The sequence below is a fragment of the Bombina bombina genome, chromosome 10, assembly GCF_027579735.1.
Source record: "Bombina bombina isolate aBomBom1 chromosome 10, aBomBom1.pri, whole genome shotgun sequence".
Taxonomy (NCBI): domain Eukaryota; kingdom Metazoa; phylum Chordata; class Amphibia; order Anura; family Bombinatoridae; genus Bombina; species Bombina bombina.
Window position 1 is genome coordinate 105,313,030 of NC_069508.1, and position 18,340 is coordinate 105,331,369.

Below are 18,340 nucleotides of genomic sequence, written 5' to 3' on the forward strand. Positions count from 1 at the left end.
CCCCAAAATCTGTTACACATCTACAACCACCAAAAAACACCCATGCTAAATAGTTTCTAAAATTTGTCCTGAGTTTAGAAATACCCAATGTTTACATCTTCTTTGCTTTTTTTGCAAGTTATAGGGCCATAAATACAAGTAGCACTTTGCTATTTCAAAACCACTTTTTTTTTCAAAATGAGCGCTAGTTACATTGGAACCCTGATATCTGTCGGGAATACCTAAATATCCCTTGACATGTATATATTTTTTTTTAGAAGACATCCCAAAGTATTGATCTAGGCCCATTTTGGTATATTTCATGCCACCATTTCACCGCCAAATGCGATCAAATAAAAAAAATGGTAACTTTTTCACAAACTTTAGGTTTCTCACAGAAATTATTTACAAACAACTTGTGCAATTATGGCATAAATGGTTGTAAGTGCTTCTCTGGGATCCCCTTTGTTCAGAAATAGCAGACTTATATGGCTTTGGCGTTGCTTTTTGGTAATTAGAAGGCTGCTAAATGCCACTGCGCGCCACACGTGTTTTATGCCCAGCAGTGAAGGGGTTAATTAGGGAGCATGTAGGGAGCTTGTAGAGTTAATTTTAGCTTTAGTGTAGTGTAGTAGACAACCCAAAGTATTGATCTAGGCCCATTTTGGTAAATTTAATGCCACCATTTCACCGCCAAATGCGATCAAATTTAAAAAAAACGTAATTTTTTTCGCAATTTTAGGTTTCTCACTGAAATTATTTACAAACAGCTTGTGCAATTATGGCACAAATGGTTGTAAATGCTTCTCTGGTATCCCCTTTGTTCAGAAATAGCAGACATATATGGCTTTGGCAATGCTTTTTGGTAATTAGAAGGCTGCTAAATGCCGCTGCACATCACACGTGTATTATGGCTAGCAGTGAAGGGGTTAATTAGGGATCTTGTAGGGAGCTTGCAGGGTTAATTTTAGCTTTAGTGTAGAGATCAGCCTCCCACCTGACACATCAGACCCACTGATCCCTCCCAAACAGCTCTCTTCCCTCCCCCACCCCACAATTGTCCCCGCCATCTTAAGTACTGGCAGAAAGTCTGCCAGTACTAAAATAAAAGGTATCTTTTTTTTTTTTTTTTTTTTTGAGCATATTTACATATGCTGCTGTGTAGGATCCCTCTTAGCCCCAAACCTCCCTGATGCCCCCCCCAAACAGCTCTCTAACCCTCCCCCTCTACATTATTGGGAGCCATCTTGGGTACTGGCAGCTGTCTGCCAGTACCCAGTTTACAAAAAAAATGTATATTTTTTATTTTTTCCCCACTTTTCTGTAGTGTAGCTTCCCCCCCCCAAGACTAAACCCCCACCCCCTCCCAGATCCCTTTGATTAACATATTTATCCCCCCTCTCTCCCTCTAAATAGAAACCACTGTTCCATAGTGTAATGGTTCCCACCCGCTCCCTCCGCGTGCACGCGCCCGCCCGCCTCCCCTGTGCACGCGCGCGCGTCCGTGCGCGCCCCCCAGCAATCCCGCCCACGATCCCGCCCACCGGTAAGCCATCGATCGCCGCCCACCCGCCTCCCACGTCTGCTCCCACCCACTAACGATCGCGGCATCGATGTCCGGTGCAGAGAGGGCCACAGAGTGGCTCTCTCTGCATCGGATGGGGAAAAATGTTATTGCAGTGATGCCTCGATATCGAGGCATCACTACAATAACCGGAAAGTGGCTGGAAACGATAAGGATCGCTTCCAGCCGCTTTCAACCCCAACGTCGTACAGGGTACGTCGCTGGTCTTTAAAGACCAGTTTGTGCAAGACGTACCCTGTACGACGCGTGTCGTTAAGGGGTTAAACTGAGAAGGGAAAGAAAGTGACTGTGCCTGCACATGCCCTATGAACGCTCCCTAGTAAGTCCCAGGACAGGCAATCCGATTGGCTGCCTAAAGTCCCTTTACAATAGGATGTGGCTACTGATGATTTAAAATATTTTTTTTTTTTTACATAGAGATGTTCTTGGGATATATTTTGTCTGCTTTTTACATCTATGCTGCATCACTTTCTAGGGATTAAGCATTTTGGTAACATGTCCTTTTAATACATTTTAACTGATTGTTTTGTACTTCAGGTAACACCTCCAGATCGTAATGCAGGAAATATTCCATTATATAACCCATCACAGGTAATTTTATTTATTTATAAATCTGCATTTATAGAAATCAAGATAAATGAATGGTAATGCACGAGAGGTGTATGGTGAAGTTTTGTCAATTTAATATGGATGAACACAAATAAATATGTCTTGTATTAGATAAGATCACAGGTGGGTGGGTGGGGTACAGACTCCTATATTCTGTGTTATATATTTTTCATAGCCACTAGTCAATGTTGCTCTATTACACCCTGATGATCGAAAGTGCTGAGAGGCGGCAATGACATTACTCTTTTAAGGCAGCATTGCAGAGGGACGTTATACTAAACATTACAATTGGTGGCGAAGCTGGCAAAATATTACAAGCAGCATCGGTACATACCTATGTACCCCTAAACCGACATAACCCACTACCGAAAACTAACCCTACGCTACTTAACCCCTATACCTCCAATAGCCCACCGTAATAAACTTCTTAACCTATTTTACCCTATACCACAAATAGCCCAATGCAATAAACTTCCTAACCTATAAACCCCTATACCCCAACAGCCCACCGTAATAAACTTCTTAATCTATTAACCCCTATACCGCCAATAGCCCAACGCAATAAACTTCCTAATCCTATACCACAAATTGCCCAACGCAATAAACTTCTTAACCTATAAACCCCTATACCCCAACAGCCCACCATAATTAACTTCCTAACCTATTAACCCCTATACCCCATTATAACTGTTAACTTCACAATGGGAATTACAGTTTGCTTTCTACCTTGGTAATTTGCCTTCGAAAGAAAAAACTTTATTTTCAACTTGTAATACAAACACACAGATGCTAACGGTATACAGTACTCATCTTATAGATTTCACTGAAGCATAATTTACTTTTTAATCTTGCACAAAATATTGCTTCACATGTAATCTAGGCCATAATCGGCAATAACAATAAATGTCTCCATTTTATATAACAGAATAGCTGATTTTATGCAGGTATTTTTTTGAAGTACTTAAAATTTAGATATATGTGTGTGTTAAAATAAATATATATATATATATATATATATATATATATATATATATATATATATATATATATATATATATATATATATATATATATATATACCGGTATATTGGTAGTGTGCATTTGTATGCTTTGGTAGCATCCGAATGTGGAAGAAGGCAGCCGCTCGTGCCATTTGGCTCTTTTTGAAAATGCATTTATTCTTGTGAAAGTACAACACACTATGATCTAGAATCGTGCATGTGTCCTTTGCCATCAGGCTAGTGTTTGCAACTATATATAACATTTTTTAAATCATTTTTGCAAACTCTGCTGTCACACAGTGTCTGTAACATTATATTGCAGCTGTGTTTGCAACTATGTATAACATTGCTATAAACATTGTTGCAAACACTGCTACCAAATGGCTAAAGACACGTGCATGCTCCAAGAGAACTAAGCAAAATTGATAATAAAAGTAAATTGGAAAGTTGTTTAACCCAGACCACTTTTCCATTTTCTGACCGTTTGGGACCAAGGCTATTTTTACATTTCTGCAGTTTTTGTGTTTAGCTGTAATTTTCCTCTTACTCTTTTACTTTACCCACACATATTATATACCGTTTTTCTCTTGCAAGGTGTATCCAGTCCACGGATTCATCCTTTACTTGTGGGATATTCTCATTCCCTACAGGAAGTGGCAAAGAGAGCACACAGCAGAGCTGTCCATATAGCTCCCCCTCTAGCTCCACCCCCCAGTCATTCTCTTTGCCGGCTCTAAGCACTAGGGTCTCTCTCGGGAATGTAAAGTGAATGTGGTGTTAGAATTGCAGTTTTATTATCTTCAATCAAAAGTTTGTTATTTTAAATTGTACCGGTTTGTACTATTTACTCTCTAGCAGAAAAGTGATGAAGATTTCTGCTGAGAGGAAAATGATTTTAGCATGTTGTAACTAAACTCCACTGCTGTTCCCACACAGGACTGAGGCGTACCAGAAAACTTCAGTTGGGGGGAACAGTTTGCAGGGTGATCTGCAATAAGGTATGTTCAGTCATTTATTTCTAGACAAGACTGAGATAATGCTAGAAGAGACTGACAATATCCCCATGAGGGGAGGGTAAGCTATGTTCACAGACTTAGTAAGGAATTGAATGCTTACATAATAGGGCTAATATACTGGTTGACACTTATTCAGGGCAATCGATTGTTTGGCTAAGGAAAAATCGTTTTGCAAGACACTTTGAAAGCCCTTTTGTGTTCTTTCTGGGGTTATTACCACATGGCTGTTTTTTAGTCACTTAGGAGTGATTTACTAGGCCTCACAGCTCCGGAGTAGAGTGGGAGGGGCCTAATTTCCTGCCTCAGATGCGCACTTAGAATTGCAGAGAAGTTCATGCTGCTTCACATGGAGGGTCCTGCTGATGTTTGAGGGCCTACAAGAAGCTATATTCCCCCAAATCTGATCCCTAAGGGCAGGTAGGGCCACAGCTAGGCTATGGCAAGGTGCTGTAGTAATTTAACCAGGTGTTGGCTTTAGGCTGCTCCGGTTTGGGCATTAAGGGGTTAATCGTTTTGAAACTTGTGGTGCAATCTTATTAAGGCTTTAGCTACATACTGTGATAATTTCAGAAAGATTGCTGCATTTTTCACTGTTTTGTAAAATTGTGTGCTCTTTTTGTCTCTTAAAGGCACAGTAACGTTTTTTTCAAATTGTGTTTTTTATTTGATTAAAGTGATTTCCAAGCCTGTTTGTGTACTCTACTAGTCTGTTAAACATGTCTGACACTAAGGAAAATCCTTGTTCAATGTGTTTAGACGCCATGGTGGAACCCCCTCTCAGAATGTGTCCCACTTGTACTGATATGTCCATACACTTTAAAGATCATATTGTTGCACTTAAGAATGTGGCCCAAGATGATTCTTAGATTGAAGGTAACGAGGGTAGCCAGTCTGCCTCTCCCCAAGTGTCACAACCAGTTACACCCGCGCAAGCGATGCCTAGTACCTCTAGTGCGTCTAACCCTTTTACATTACAAGACTTAGCGGCAGTCATGGATAATTCTCTTACAGCCTTCTTATCTAAACTGCCCGTGTTACCTGCAAAGCGTGATAGCTCCGTTTTAAGAACAGATTATGAGCATTCTGACGCTTTGATAGCCGTATCCGATATACCCTCACAACGCTCTGAAGTGGGAGAGAGGGATTTGATGTCTGAGGGAGAAGTCTCTGATTCAGGAAGGGTTCCTCCTCAGACAGATTCAGATACATTGGCTTTTAAATTTAAACTAGAACACCTCCGCGTTTTGCTTAGGGAGGTATTAGCTACCCTGGATGACTGCGACCCTTTGGTGATCCCAGAGAAATTGTGTAAAATGGACAAGTACCTAGAGGTCCCTGTTTACACGGATACGTTTCCGGTCCCTAAGAGGATTGCGGATATCGTTACTAGGGAGTGGGATAGACCAGGTGTTCCCTTTGCTCCCCCTCCTGTTTTTAAGAAAATGTTCCCCATACCTGACCCTGTGAGGGACTCGTGGCAGACGGTCCCTAAGGTGGAGGGGGCTGTTTCTACACTTGCTAAACGCACAACCATACCAATTGAAGACAGTTGTGCTTTTCAAGACCCTATGGATAAGAAGTTAGAGGGTTTACTTAAGAAAATTTTTGTTCAACAAGGTTTTCTTCTCCAACCTATTGCCTGCATTATTCCTGTAACTACTGCAGCTGCTTTCTGGTTTGAGGCGCTGGAAGACTCGCTCCAGACGGAGACCTCGTATGAGGAAATTATGTATAGAATTAAGGCTCTAAAGCTAGCTACTTCTTTTATCACTGACGCCGCTTTCCAAATAGCTAAGTTAGCGGCGAACAATTCAGGTTTCGCCATTTTGGCGCAGGGCGCTATGGCTAAAGTCCTGGTCGGCCGATGTGTCGTCTAAATCCAAGCTTTTGAACATTCCTTTCAAAGGAAAGACCCTCTTCAGGCCTGAATTGAAAGAGATTATTTCAGATATCACCGGGGGAAAAGGCCATGCTCTCCCTCAGGACAAGCCCTTTAAGACAAAGAACAAAACTAATATTCGTTCCTTTCACAATTTCAGGAACGGCTCCACTTCATCCTCTCCGGCTGCAAAGCAAGAGGGTAACGCTTCACAGCCCAGGGCAACCTGGAAACCATACCAGGGCTGGAATAAGGGTAAACAGGCCAAAAAGCCTGCAGCTGCCACCAAGACAGCATGAAGGGGTAGCCCCCGATCCGGAACCGGATCTAGTAGGGGGCAGACTCTCTCTCTTCGCTCAGGCCTGGGCAAGAGATGTACACGATCCTTGGGCATTAGAGATTGTAGCCCAGGGATACCTTCTAGAATTCAAGGACTCTCCTCCAAGGGGAAGGTTCCACATTTCTCGTCTCTCTACAGATCAGAAGAAGAAGGCGTTTTTACGCTGTGTAGAAGATCTACATACAATGGGAGTGATCCACCCAGTTCCAATTGACAGAACAAGGACTGGGGTTTTACTCAAACCTGTTTGTGGTTCCCAAAAAAGAAGGAACTTTCAGACCAATTCTGGATCTCAAAATTTTAAACAAATTCCTCAGAGTCCCATCATTCAAGATGGAGACCATTCGGACAATCTTACCAATGATCCAGGAGGGTCAATATATGACTACTGTGGATCTAAAGGATGCGTATCTACACATTCCTATCCACAAAGATCATCACCAGTTTCTCAGGTTCGCCTTTCTGGGCAAGCATTATCAGTTTGTGGCTCTTCCTTTCGGGTTGGCCACTGCTCCCAGAGTTTTCACAAAGGTGCTAGGCTCCCTCCTGGCGGTTCTAAGACCGCGGGGCATAGCAGTGGCGCCTTACCTAGACGACATCTTAATTCAGGCGTCAACTTTCCAAAGAACCAAGTCTCACACGGAGATCGTAGTGGCCTTTCTGAGGTCTCACGGGTGGAAGGTGAACGTCTTAAAGAGTTCTCTCTCCCCCCTCACAAGAGTTCCATTCCTAGGAACCCTGATAGACTCGGTAGAAATGAAAATATTTCTGACGGAGGTCAGAAAGTTTAAACTGTTATCTACTTGCCGAGCTCTTCATTCCGTTGCTCAAACTCAGTTGGACCAGGAGACCAGAGATTCTCTTCTCTGGTGGTTGTCTCAGGGTCACTTGTCTCAGGGAATATGTTTCCGCAGACCAGAGTGGATCATTGTAACGACCGACGCCAGTCTGTTAGGCTGGGGTGCAGTCTGGGACTCCCTGAAAGCTCAGGGCTTATGGTCTCGGGAAGAAACTCTTCTCCCGATAAACATTCTGGAACGGAGGGCGATATTCACCGCTCTTCAGGGATGGCCTCAACTAGCTGCGGCCAAATTCATCAGATTTCAGTCGGACAACATCACGATTGTAGCTTACATCAATCATCAGGGGGGAACAAAGAGTTCCCTAGCGATGACGGAAGTAACCAAAAATAATCAGGTGGGCGGAGGATCACTCCTGCCATCTCTCAGCAATTCACATCCCAGGAGTAGACAACTGGGAGGCGGATTTTCTAAGTCGTCAGACTTTTCACCCGGGGGAGTGGGAACTCCACTTGGAGGTATTTGCCAAGCTGACTCAGCTATGGGGCACTCCAGAGTTGGATCTGATGGCGTCCCGTCAGAACACCAAACTTCCTCTCTACGGGTCAAGGTCCCGGGATCCCAAGGCGGTATTGATAGATGCTCTAGCAGCGCCTTGGTCCTTCAATCTGGCTTATGTTTTTCTACCGTTTCCTCTCCTCCCGCATCTGGTTGCCAGAATCAAGCAGGAGAAGGCTTTGGTGATTCTGATAGCGCCTGCGTGGCCACACAGGACTTGGTATGCAGACCTTGTGGACATGTCATCTGCCCCACCATGGACATTGCCAATGAGGCAGGATCTTCTGATACAGGGTCCGTTCAAGCATCCAAATTTAGTTTCTCTATGTCTGACTGCTTGGAGATTGAACGCTTAATTCTATCAAAGCGTGGGTTCTCTGAGTCAGTTATAGATATTCTGATTCAGGCTAGAAAGCCTGTCACCAGGAAAATCTACCATAAGATATGGCGGACATATATTTGTTGGTGTGAATCCAAGGGTTACTCATGGAGTAAGATTAGGATTCCCAGGATATTGTCCTTTCTCCAAGAAGGATTGGAGAAAGGATTGTCAGCTAGTTCCTTAAAAGGACAAATATCTGCTTTGTCTATCCTGTTACACAAGCGTCTGGCAGAGGTACCAGACGTTCAAGCGTTTGCTCAGGCTTTAGTCAGAATCAAGCCTGTCTATAAACCTGTGGCTCCGCCATGGAGTTTTGAATCTTGTTCTTTCGGTTCTCCAAGGAGTTCCGTTTGAACCTTTACATTCCATAGACAAGTTGTTTTCTTGGAAAGTTTAGTTTTTGATAGCTATCTCTTCTGCTCGAAGAGTTTCTAAATTATCTGCCTTACAGTGGCCTAGATTTGGAGTTTGGCGGTAGCCGTAAAAACCAGTGTTAGAGGCTCCTAACGCTGGTTTTAGGCTACCGCCAGTATTTGGAGTCAGTCAAAAAGGGTCTAACGCTCACTTTTCAGCCGCGACTTTTACATACCGCAGATCCCCTTACGTCAATTGGGTATCCTATCTTTTCAATGGGATCTTTCTAACTCCGGTATTTAGAGTTGTGGCTGAAGTGAGCGTTAGAAATCTAACGACAAAACTCCAGCCGCAGAAAAAAGTCAGTAGTTAAGAGCTTTCTGGGCTAACGCCGGTTCATAAAGCTCTTAACTACTGTGCCCTAAAGTACACTAACACCCATAAACTACCTATGTACCCCTAAACCGAGGCCCCCCCACATCGCCGACACTCGATTAAAATTTTTTAACCCCTAATCTGCCGACCGCCACCTACGTTATCTTTATGTACCCCTAATCTGCTGCCCCTAACACCGCCGACCCCTATATTATATTTATTAACCCCTAATCTGCCCCCCACAACGTCGCCGCCAGCTACCTACACTTATTAACCCCTAATCTGCCGTCCGCACGCCGCCGCCGCCAGCTACATTATAGCTAGGTACCCCATATCTGCTGCCCTAACATCGCCGACCCCTATATTATATTTATTAACCCCTAACCTGCCCCCCACAACGTCGCCGCCACCTACCTACAATAATTAACCCCTAATCTGCCGACTGCAAAGAGCCGCCACCTACATTATAGCTATGTACCCCTAATTTGCTGCCCCTAACACCGCCGACCCCTATATTATATTTATTAACCCCTAATCTGCCCTCCCTAACATCGCAGACACTTAACTTCAATTATTAACCCCTAATCTGCCGACCGAATCTCGCCGCTATTCTAATAAATATATTAACCCCTAAAGCTAAGTCTAACCCTAACACTAACACCCCCCCTAAGTTAAATATAATTTAAATCTAACGAAATTAATTAGCTCTTATTAAATAAATTATTCCTATTTAAAGTTAAATACTTACCTGTAAAATAAATCCTAATATAGCTACAATATAAATTATAATTTTATTATAGCTATTTAGGATTAATATTTATTTTACAGGTAACTTTGTATTTATTTTAACCAGGTACAATAGCTATTAAATAGTTAAGAACTATTTAATAGCTAAAATAGTTAAAATAATTACAAAATTACCTGTAAAATAAATCCTAACCTAAGTTACAATTAAACCTAACACTACACTATCTATAAATTAATTAAATACAATACCTACAATTACCTACAATTAAACCTAACACTACACTATCAATAAATTAATTAAATACAATACCTACAAATAACTACAATGAAATAAACTAACTAAAGTACAAAAAATAAAAAAGAACTAAGTTACAAAAAATAAAAAAATATTTACAAACATAAGAAAAATATTACAACAATTTTAAACTAATTACACCTACTCTAAGCCCCCTAATAAAATAACAAAGCTCCCCAAAATAAAAAAATGCCCTACCCTATTCTAAATTACAAAAGTTCAAAGCTCTTTTACCTTACCAGCCCTGAACAGGGCCCTTTGCGGGGCATGCCCCAAATAATTCAGCTCTTTTGCCTGTAAAAAAAAACATACAATACCCCCCCCAACATTACAACCCACCACCCACATACCCCTAATCTAACCCAAACCCCCCTTAAATAAACCTAGCACTAAGCCCCTGAAGATCTTCCTACCTTATCTTCACCTCACCGGGTATCACCGATCGGTCCTGGCTCCAAAATCTTCATCTAAGCCCAAACGGGGGCTAGACATCCATCATCCGACGGCTGAAGAAGTCCAGAAGAGGCTCCAAAGTCTTCATCCTATCCGGGAAGAAGAGTAGATCCGGACCGGCAACCATCATCTTCCAAGCGGCATCTTCTATCTTCATCCGATGAGGACCGGCTCCATCTTGAAGACCTCCACCGCAGACCCATCTTCTTCCGACGACGACTTCCCGATGAATGACGGTTCCTTTAAGGGACATCATCCAAGATGGCGTCCCTCGAATTCCGATTGGCTGATAGGATTCTATCAGCCAATCGGAATTAAGGTAGGAAAATTCCGATTGGCTGATGGAATCAGCCAATCAGAATCAAGTTCAATCCGATTGGCTGATTAAATCAGCCAATCAGATTGAGCTTGCATTCTATTGGCTGTTCCGATCAGCCAATAGAATGCGAGCTCAATCTGATTGGCTGATCGGATCAGCCAATCGGATTGAACTTGATTCTGATTGGCTGATTCCATCAGCCAATCAGAATTTTCCTACCTTAATTCCGATTGGCTGATAGAATCCTATCAGCCAATCGGAATTCGAGGGACGCCATCTTGGATGACGTCCCTTAAAGGAACCGTCATTCTTCAGTTGGACGTCGTCGGAAGAAGATGGGTCCGCGGTGGAGGTCTTCAAGATGGAGCCGGTCCTCATCGGATGAAGATAGAAGATGCCACTTGGAAGATGATGGTTGCCGGTCCGGATCTACTCTTCTTCCCGGATAGGATGAAGACTTTGGAGCCTCTTCTGGACTTCTTCAGCCGTCGGATGATGGATGTCTAGCCCCCGCTTGGGCTTAGATGAAGATTTTGGAGCCAGGACCGATTGGTGATACCCGGTGAGGTGAAGATAAGGTAGGAAGATCTTCAGGGGCTTAGTGTTCGGTTTATTTAAGGGGGGTTTGGGTTAGATTAGGGGTATGTGGGTGGTGGGTTGTAATGTTGGGGGGGTTAGTGTATGTTTTTTTTTACAGGCAAAAGAGCTGAATTCTTTGGGGCATGCCCCGCAAAGGGCCCTGTTCAGGGCTGGTAAGGTAAAAGAGCTTTGAACTTTTGTAATTTAGAATAGGGTAGGGCATTTTTTTATTTTGGGGGGCTTTGTTATTTTATTAGGGGGCTTAGAGTAGGTGTAATTAGTTTAAAATTGTTGTAATATTTTTCTTATGTTTGTAAATATTTTTTTATTTTTTGTAACTTAGTTCTTTTTTATTTTTTGTACTTTAGTTAGTTTATTTCATTGTAGTTATTTGTAGGTATTGTATTTAATTAATTTATTGATAGTGTAGTGTTAGGTTTAATTGTAGGTAATTGTAGGTATTGTATTTAATTAATTTATTGATAGTGTAGTGTTAGGTTTAATTGTAACTTAGGTTAGGATTTATTTTACAGGTAATTTTGTAATTATTTTAACTATTTTAGCTATTAAATAGTTCTTAACTATTTAATAGCTATTGTACCTGGTTAAAATAAATTCAAAGTTACCTGTAAAATAAATATTAATCCTAAATAGCTATAATATAATTATAATTTATATTGTAGCTATATTAGGATTTATTTTACAGGTAAGTATTTAGCTTTAAATAGGAATAATTTATTTAATAAGAGTTAATTAATTTCGTTAGATTTAAATTAGTTAGTGTTAGGGTTAGACTTAGCTTCAGGGGTTAATACATTTATTAGAATAGCGGTGAGCTCCAGTCGGCAGATTAGGGGTTAATGTTTGAAGTTAGGTGTCGGCGATGTTAGGGAGGGCAGATTAGGGGTTAATACTATTTATTATAGGGTTAGTGAGGCGGATTAGGGGTTAATAACTTTATTATAATAGCGGTGCGGTCCGGTCGGCAGATTAGGGGTTAATAAGTGTAGGCAGGTGGAAGCGACGTTGTGGGCGGCAGATTAGGGGTTAATAAATATAATATAGGGGTCGGCGGTGTTAGGGACAGCAGATTATGGGTACGTAGGGATAATGTAAGTAGCGGCGGTTTACGGAGCGGCAGATTAGGGGTTAATAATAATATGCAGGGGTCAGCGATAGCGGGGGCGGCAGAATAGGGGTTAATAAGTGTAAGGTTAGGGGTGTTTAGACTCGGGGTACATGTTAGAGTGTTAGGTGCAGACGTAGGAAGTGTTTCCCCATAGCAAACAATGGGGCTGCGTTAGGAGCTGAACGCGGCTTTTTTGCAGGTGTTAGGTTTTTTTTCAGCTCAAACAGCCCCATTGTTTCCTATGGGGGAATGGTGCACGAACACGTTTTTGAAGCTGGCCGCTTCCGTAAGCAACTCTGGTATCGAGAGTTGCAGTGGCGTTAAATATGCTCTACGCTCCTTTTTTGGAGCCTAACGCAGCCATTCTGTGGACTCTCAATACCAGAGTTATTTTAAAGGTGCGGCCAGAAAAAAGCGTGGGTTAGCTACGCGGGTTGTTACCGACAAAACTCTAAATCTAGCCGAGTGTGATTCACCTTACCTGGTGTTCCACGCAGATAAGGTAGTTTTGCGTACCAAGCCTGGTTTTCTTCCTAAAGTTGTTTCTAACAAGAATATTAACCAGGAAATAGTTGTTCCTTCTCTGTGTCCTAATCCATCTTCGAAAAAGGAACGTCTATTACACAATCTTGATGTAGTTCGTGCTTTAAAGTTCTATTTACAAGCAACTAGGGATTTCAGACAAACAACTTCATTGTTTGTCATCTATTCTGGTAAGAGGAGAGGTCAGAAAGCGACTGCTACTTCTCTTTCCTTTTGGCTGAAAAGCATCATCCGTTTGGCCTATGAGACTGCTGGCCAGCAGCCTCCTGAAAGAATTACTGCTCATTCTACCAGAGCAGTGGCTTCCACATGGGCTTTCAAAAATGAGGCTTCTGTTGAACAGATTTGTAAGGCAGAGACTTGGTCTTCACTGCATACTTTTGCCAAATTTTACAAATTCGATACTTTTGGTTCTTCAGAGGCTATTTTTGGGAGAAAGGTTTTGCAAGCAGTGGTGCCTTCCGTTTAAGGTACCTGTCTTGTTCCCTCCCTTCATCCGTGTCCTAAAGCTTTGGTATTGGTATCCCACAAGTAAAGGATGAATCCATGGACTGGATACACCTTGCAAGAGAAAACAGAATTTATGCTTACCTGATAAATTACTTTCTCTTGCGGTGTATCCAGTCCACGGCCCGCCCTGGCAATTAAGTCAGGTAAAAAATTTTTTGTTTAAAGTACAGTCACCACTGCACCCTATGGTTTCTCCTTTTTCTTCCTAACCTTTGGTCGAATGACTGGGGGGTGGAGCTAGAGGGGGAGCTATATGGACAGCTCTGCTGTGTGCTCTCTTTGCCACTTCCTGTAGGGAATGAGAATATCCCACAAGTAAAGGATGAATCCATGGACTGGATACACCGCAAGAGAAAGTAATTTATCAGGTAAGCATAAATTCTGTTTTCTCGCCATTAAATGGACTTTTTAAAGAAACCATTATTTTCATTGTATCTTATAATTTTCTATAACATTTTTTTATAAAATATGATGACAAAATGGAAAAACACACACTTTTTCTAACTTTGACACATCTACAACCACCAAAAAACACCCATGCTAAATAGTTTCTAAATTTTGTCCTGAGTTTAGAAATACCCAATGTTTACATGTTCTTTGCTTTTTTGCAAGTTATAGGGCAATAAATACAAGTAGCACTTTGCTATTTCCAAACCATTTTGTTTCTTCAAAATTAGTGATAGTTACATTGGAACACTGATATCTGTCAGGAATCCCTGAATATCCCTTGGCATGTATATATATTTTTTTAGTAGACAACCCAAAGTATTGATCTAGGCCCATTTTGGTATATTTCATGCCACCATTTCTCCGGCAAATGCAATCAAATAAAAAAAAACCTAACTTTTTCACAAACTTTTTTACAAACTTTAGGTTTCTCACTGAAATTATTTACAAACAGCTTGTGCAATTATGGCACAAATGGTTGTAAATGCTTCACTGGGATCCACTTTCTTAAGAAATAGCAGACATATATGGCTTTGGCATTGCTTTTTGGTAATTAAAAGGCCGCTAAATGCCTCTGCGCACCACATTTGTATTATGCTCAGCAGTGAAGGGTTTAATTTGGGAGCTTGTAGGGTTAATTTTAGCTTTAGTGTAGTGTAGTAGACAACCCAAAGTATTGATCTAGGCCCATTTTGGTATATTTCATGCCACCATTTCACCGCCAAATGCAATTAAATAAAAAAAATTGTTAACTTTTTCACTAACTTTAGGTTTCTCACTGAAATTATTTACAATTAGCTTGAGCAATTATGGCACAAATGGTTGTAAATGCTTCTCTGGGATCCCATTTGTTCAGAAATAGACATATATGGCTTTGGCGTTGCTTTTTGGAATTTAGAAGGCAGCTAAATGCTGCTGCGCACCACACTTGTATTATGCCCAGCAGTGAAGGGTTTAATTTGGGAGCTTGTAGGGTTAATTTTAGCTTTAGTGTAGAGATCAGTCTCCCACCTGACACGTCCCACCCCCTTATCCCTCCCTGAACCCTCACAAACAGCTCTCTTCCCTCCCCCATCTCACAATTGTCACTGCCATCTTAAGTACTGGCAGAAAGTCTGCCAGTACTAAAATAAAAAGCCCTTTTTTTAAAGCATTTTTTTTAATATATATAAATAGTTTCTGCAGTGTAGGTTCTCCCCTAACCGCCCAGCCTCCACGATCCCCCACAAACAGCTCTCTTAAACTCCCCCCTCTTCCAATTTGTGGCCATTTTAGGTACTGGCAACTGCTTCCAGTACCGAGTTTCTTAACAAATTTGCTATTTTTTTTATTATTTATATTTTACCCCATTTTTCCGTAGTGTAGCTGCCCCCCCCCCCCCCCTTTCAAACAATTATTTCATCCCCCTCTCTCCCTTTCCCTTAGGGACAGATCATGCGCGTGCTCAACAAGTCCAGTGATGGGCCGCCCACCCGCCTCACTGCAGCTGCTCCCACCCACCAACGATCAGCACCATCGCTGGCCGAGGCAGAGAGGGCCACATAGTGGCCCTCTATGAATTGGTGTGCAAAATATGGTATTGCAGTGATGCCTCAATATCGAGGCATCACGACAATACTTTGAAAGCGGCTGGAAGCGATCAGGATCGCTTCCACCGCTTGAAACCCCTGACGACGTACAGGGTACGTCGTCGGTCGTTAAGGGGTTAAAATGTCATGCTCTATCCAATCCACATAGTTTAATTTTGACTTTACTTTCCCTTTAATAAGAGATGTTTTAAAGGGACACTGAACCCATTTTTTTTTTCATGATTCAGATAGAGCAGGCAATTTTAAGCAACTTTCTAATTTACTCCTATTTTCAATTTTTCTTCATTCTCTTGCTATGTTTATTTGAAAAGCAAGAATGTAAGTTTAGAAGCCGGACCATTTATGGTTCACAACCTGGGTTGTCCTGGCTGATTGGACAGCACCAATAAACAAGTGGTGTCCATGGTCTGAACCAAAAATTTGCTGGCTCCTTAGCTTAGATGCCTTCTTTTCAAATAACAATAGCAAGAGAACGAAGACAAAATGATAATAGGAGTAAATTAGAAAGTTGCTTAAAATTGCATGTTCTATCTGAATCATGAAAGACAAAATGTGGGTTAAGTGACCCTTTAACTCTGGTCAGCAGTGTATTTTTTGTAAACATCTTAAAGGGACACAAAACCCAAACATTTTCTTTTATGATTTAGGTAAAAATAAAATTTTAACAACTATTCGGTTTAATTCTATTATTAAACTTGATTCATTCTCTTGGTATCATTTGTTGAAGGAGCAGCAATGCACTACTGGTTGTTAACTGCAGACATGGGTGAGCCAATGACAGTCAGTAAATATATGCAGCCACCAATCAGCAGCTAGAACCTAGGTTCTTTGCTGCTGATGAGCTTACCTAGATAAACTTTTCAGCAAAGGATAACAAGAGAAGGAAGCAAATTAAATAATAGAAGTAAATTGGAAAGTTGTTTAAAATTGTATTCTGAATCGTGAATGTCTAATTATGACTTTACTGTCCCTTTAACTCAGTGTTTTTCAACCAGTGTGTCGTGGCACACTAGTGTGCCGTGAGAGATCCTCAGGTGTGCCGCGGCAGACTGACAATCATTATGATTGTTTGTGAATGAATGTCAATATGTCATGTATAGTTTGTAGGAGGCATGGCATGACAGCATTGTACAGTGTGTGTGTATGTGTGTGTATATATATATATATATATATATATATATTGTATATATATTCTGTATTAGGCTACAATGTGTGATTTTGGGATGGTGGTGTGCCACAGGATTTTTTAATGTAAAAAAGTGTGCCACGGCATAAAAAAGGTTGCAAATCACTGCTTTAACTAACCGAAAAAGTTCTGCTAAAAAACACACACACGTGAGAGTTCTGTAATATCTAAAGGGAATTCTTTTATGAGTTTATCAGCTAAATTTTTCTAAAGTTTAGAATTTCCCAGTTTTAAATCTCTGACCCATAGATTGTACCTTGCTTGAGTGCATTATTACATCACAAATCATATCAGAGCACCTTCTCTGGGATTATAAACTGCTGGAGGATAGAACAGTAAATCTGTTGATGAAATAAACTCTACACTTCTCTATGAATTTCACATCATATAATCAATCAAATTAAGAGACGTAGCAATGTAGGTTGAAAAATAATGACTTACAATAATTTCTCTTTTATTTTTGTGTTCGGGTAAACTTTAAGATTAATCATTGTGTCGTGTTCTCTCCTACGTATGTCACATCTTGTTTGTTTAAAAAATATATGTTTTTAACATTTTTAAGTGGCTGCATCCAGTCTTGAATTAATTGTTTTTTTCTTTGTTTCTAAAGAGTGCTCTATTTACATCTACACAATAGATTATATATCATGTATACTGAATAAATTAAACACTAATAAAAGTGCAGCAAAAATATAAACTTGTATACACAATAACAAAGGAATTCTATTTACTTAACAATTGCCTTAAAGGGACAGTCAAGGCTAAAAAAAATGTTTATGATTTAAATAGAGCGTGTAATTTTAAACAACTTCCCAATTTACTTGTATCACCAATTTAGCTTTGTTCTCTTGGTATTCTTAGTTGAAAGCTAAACCTAGGAGGTTCATATGCTAATTTTTTAGACCTTGAAGACTGCCTCTAATCTGAATGCATTTTGACCACTAGAGGACATTAGTTCATGTGTTTCATATAGATAGCATTGAGCTCATGCACGTGAAGTGACCTAGGAGTGAGCACTAGTTGGCTAAAATGCAAGTCTGTCAAAAGAACTGAAATAAGGGGGCAGTCTGCAGATGCTTAGATACAAGGTAATTACAGAGGTACAAACAAACCTAAGTTTACCAGAGGGCGCTATATGGGTTGGTGTGGGTAACAAATGATAAATTACAAACAATGCCCAACATCAATAACAAAAAAGAATGGAACGGGGAACCTCATTAATTGCGTGTATTCAACTTCCAGCGATAAATGTCCATCACTTTCCTTAAAACAGTACGAATATGAGGTTCGAATATGAAGTTTTACAATGTGATCTCCAAACTGTCCACCCTCAGGATGAACTTCACTCCGGCTGCACTCTTCAAGCTGATCACAGCAAGGAATTAGGAAAATCTGTATCTAGGAAAGAAAGAGGCGCACATGTGTGTATCGATATCGGCAAGGTGTGCACAAACTGGTGATATTCTTTACACAGGGTACTCACAATACGTCTAAGCACACCAGTGTGCTTGTGGAAGCAGGCTGGTAATCAGAGCTGACCAGCTGGCTCACTCCGGTACTGCAACTCTCCTCGATATAGCAAGGTTCTGGTAGTGGCTTGCTTGAAAATTAAGCTTTCTGGAGACAGGTTCCGTGATGTAATATACACTTTTATTTAGAGGTGTC

The 18,340-nt window shown here is 41.0% G+C and overlaps 1 protein-coding gene across 2 annotated transcripts in view; it reads left to right on the forward strand.

Annotated features, from left to right (window-relative positions):
- Positions 1 to 18,340, forward strand: part of SEC16B (SEC16 homolog B, endoplasmic reticulum export factor) — a 602,132-nt gene that overhangs the window by 554,142 nt on the left and 29,650 nt on the right. For both annotated transcript variants that reach the window (XM_053693298.1, XM_053693299.1), the window contains one exon: positions 2,102 to 2,155. In XM_053693298.1, coding sequence (XP_053549273.1) covers positions 2,102 to 2,155 — 54 coding nt within the window. The remainder of the gene's footprint in view (positions 1 to 2,101; positions 2,156 to 18,340) is intronic.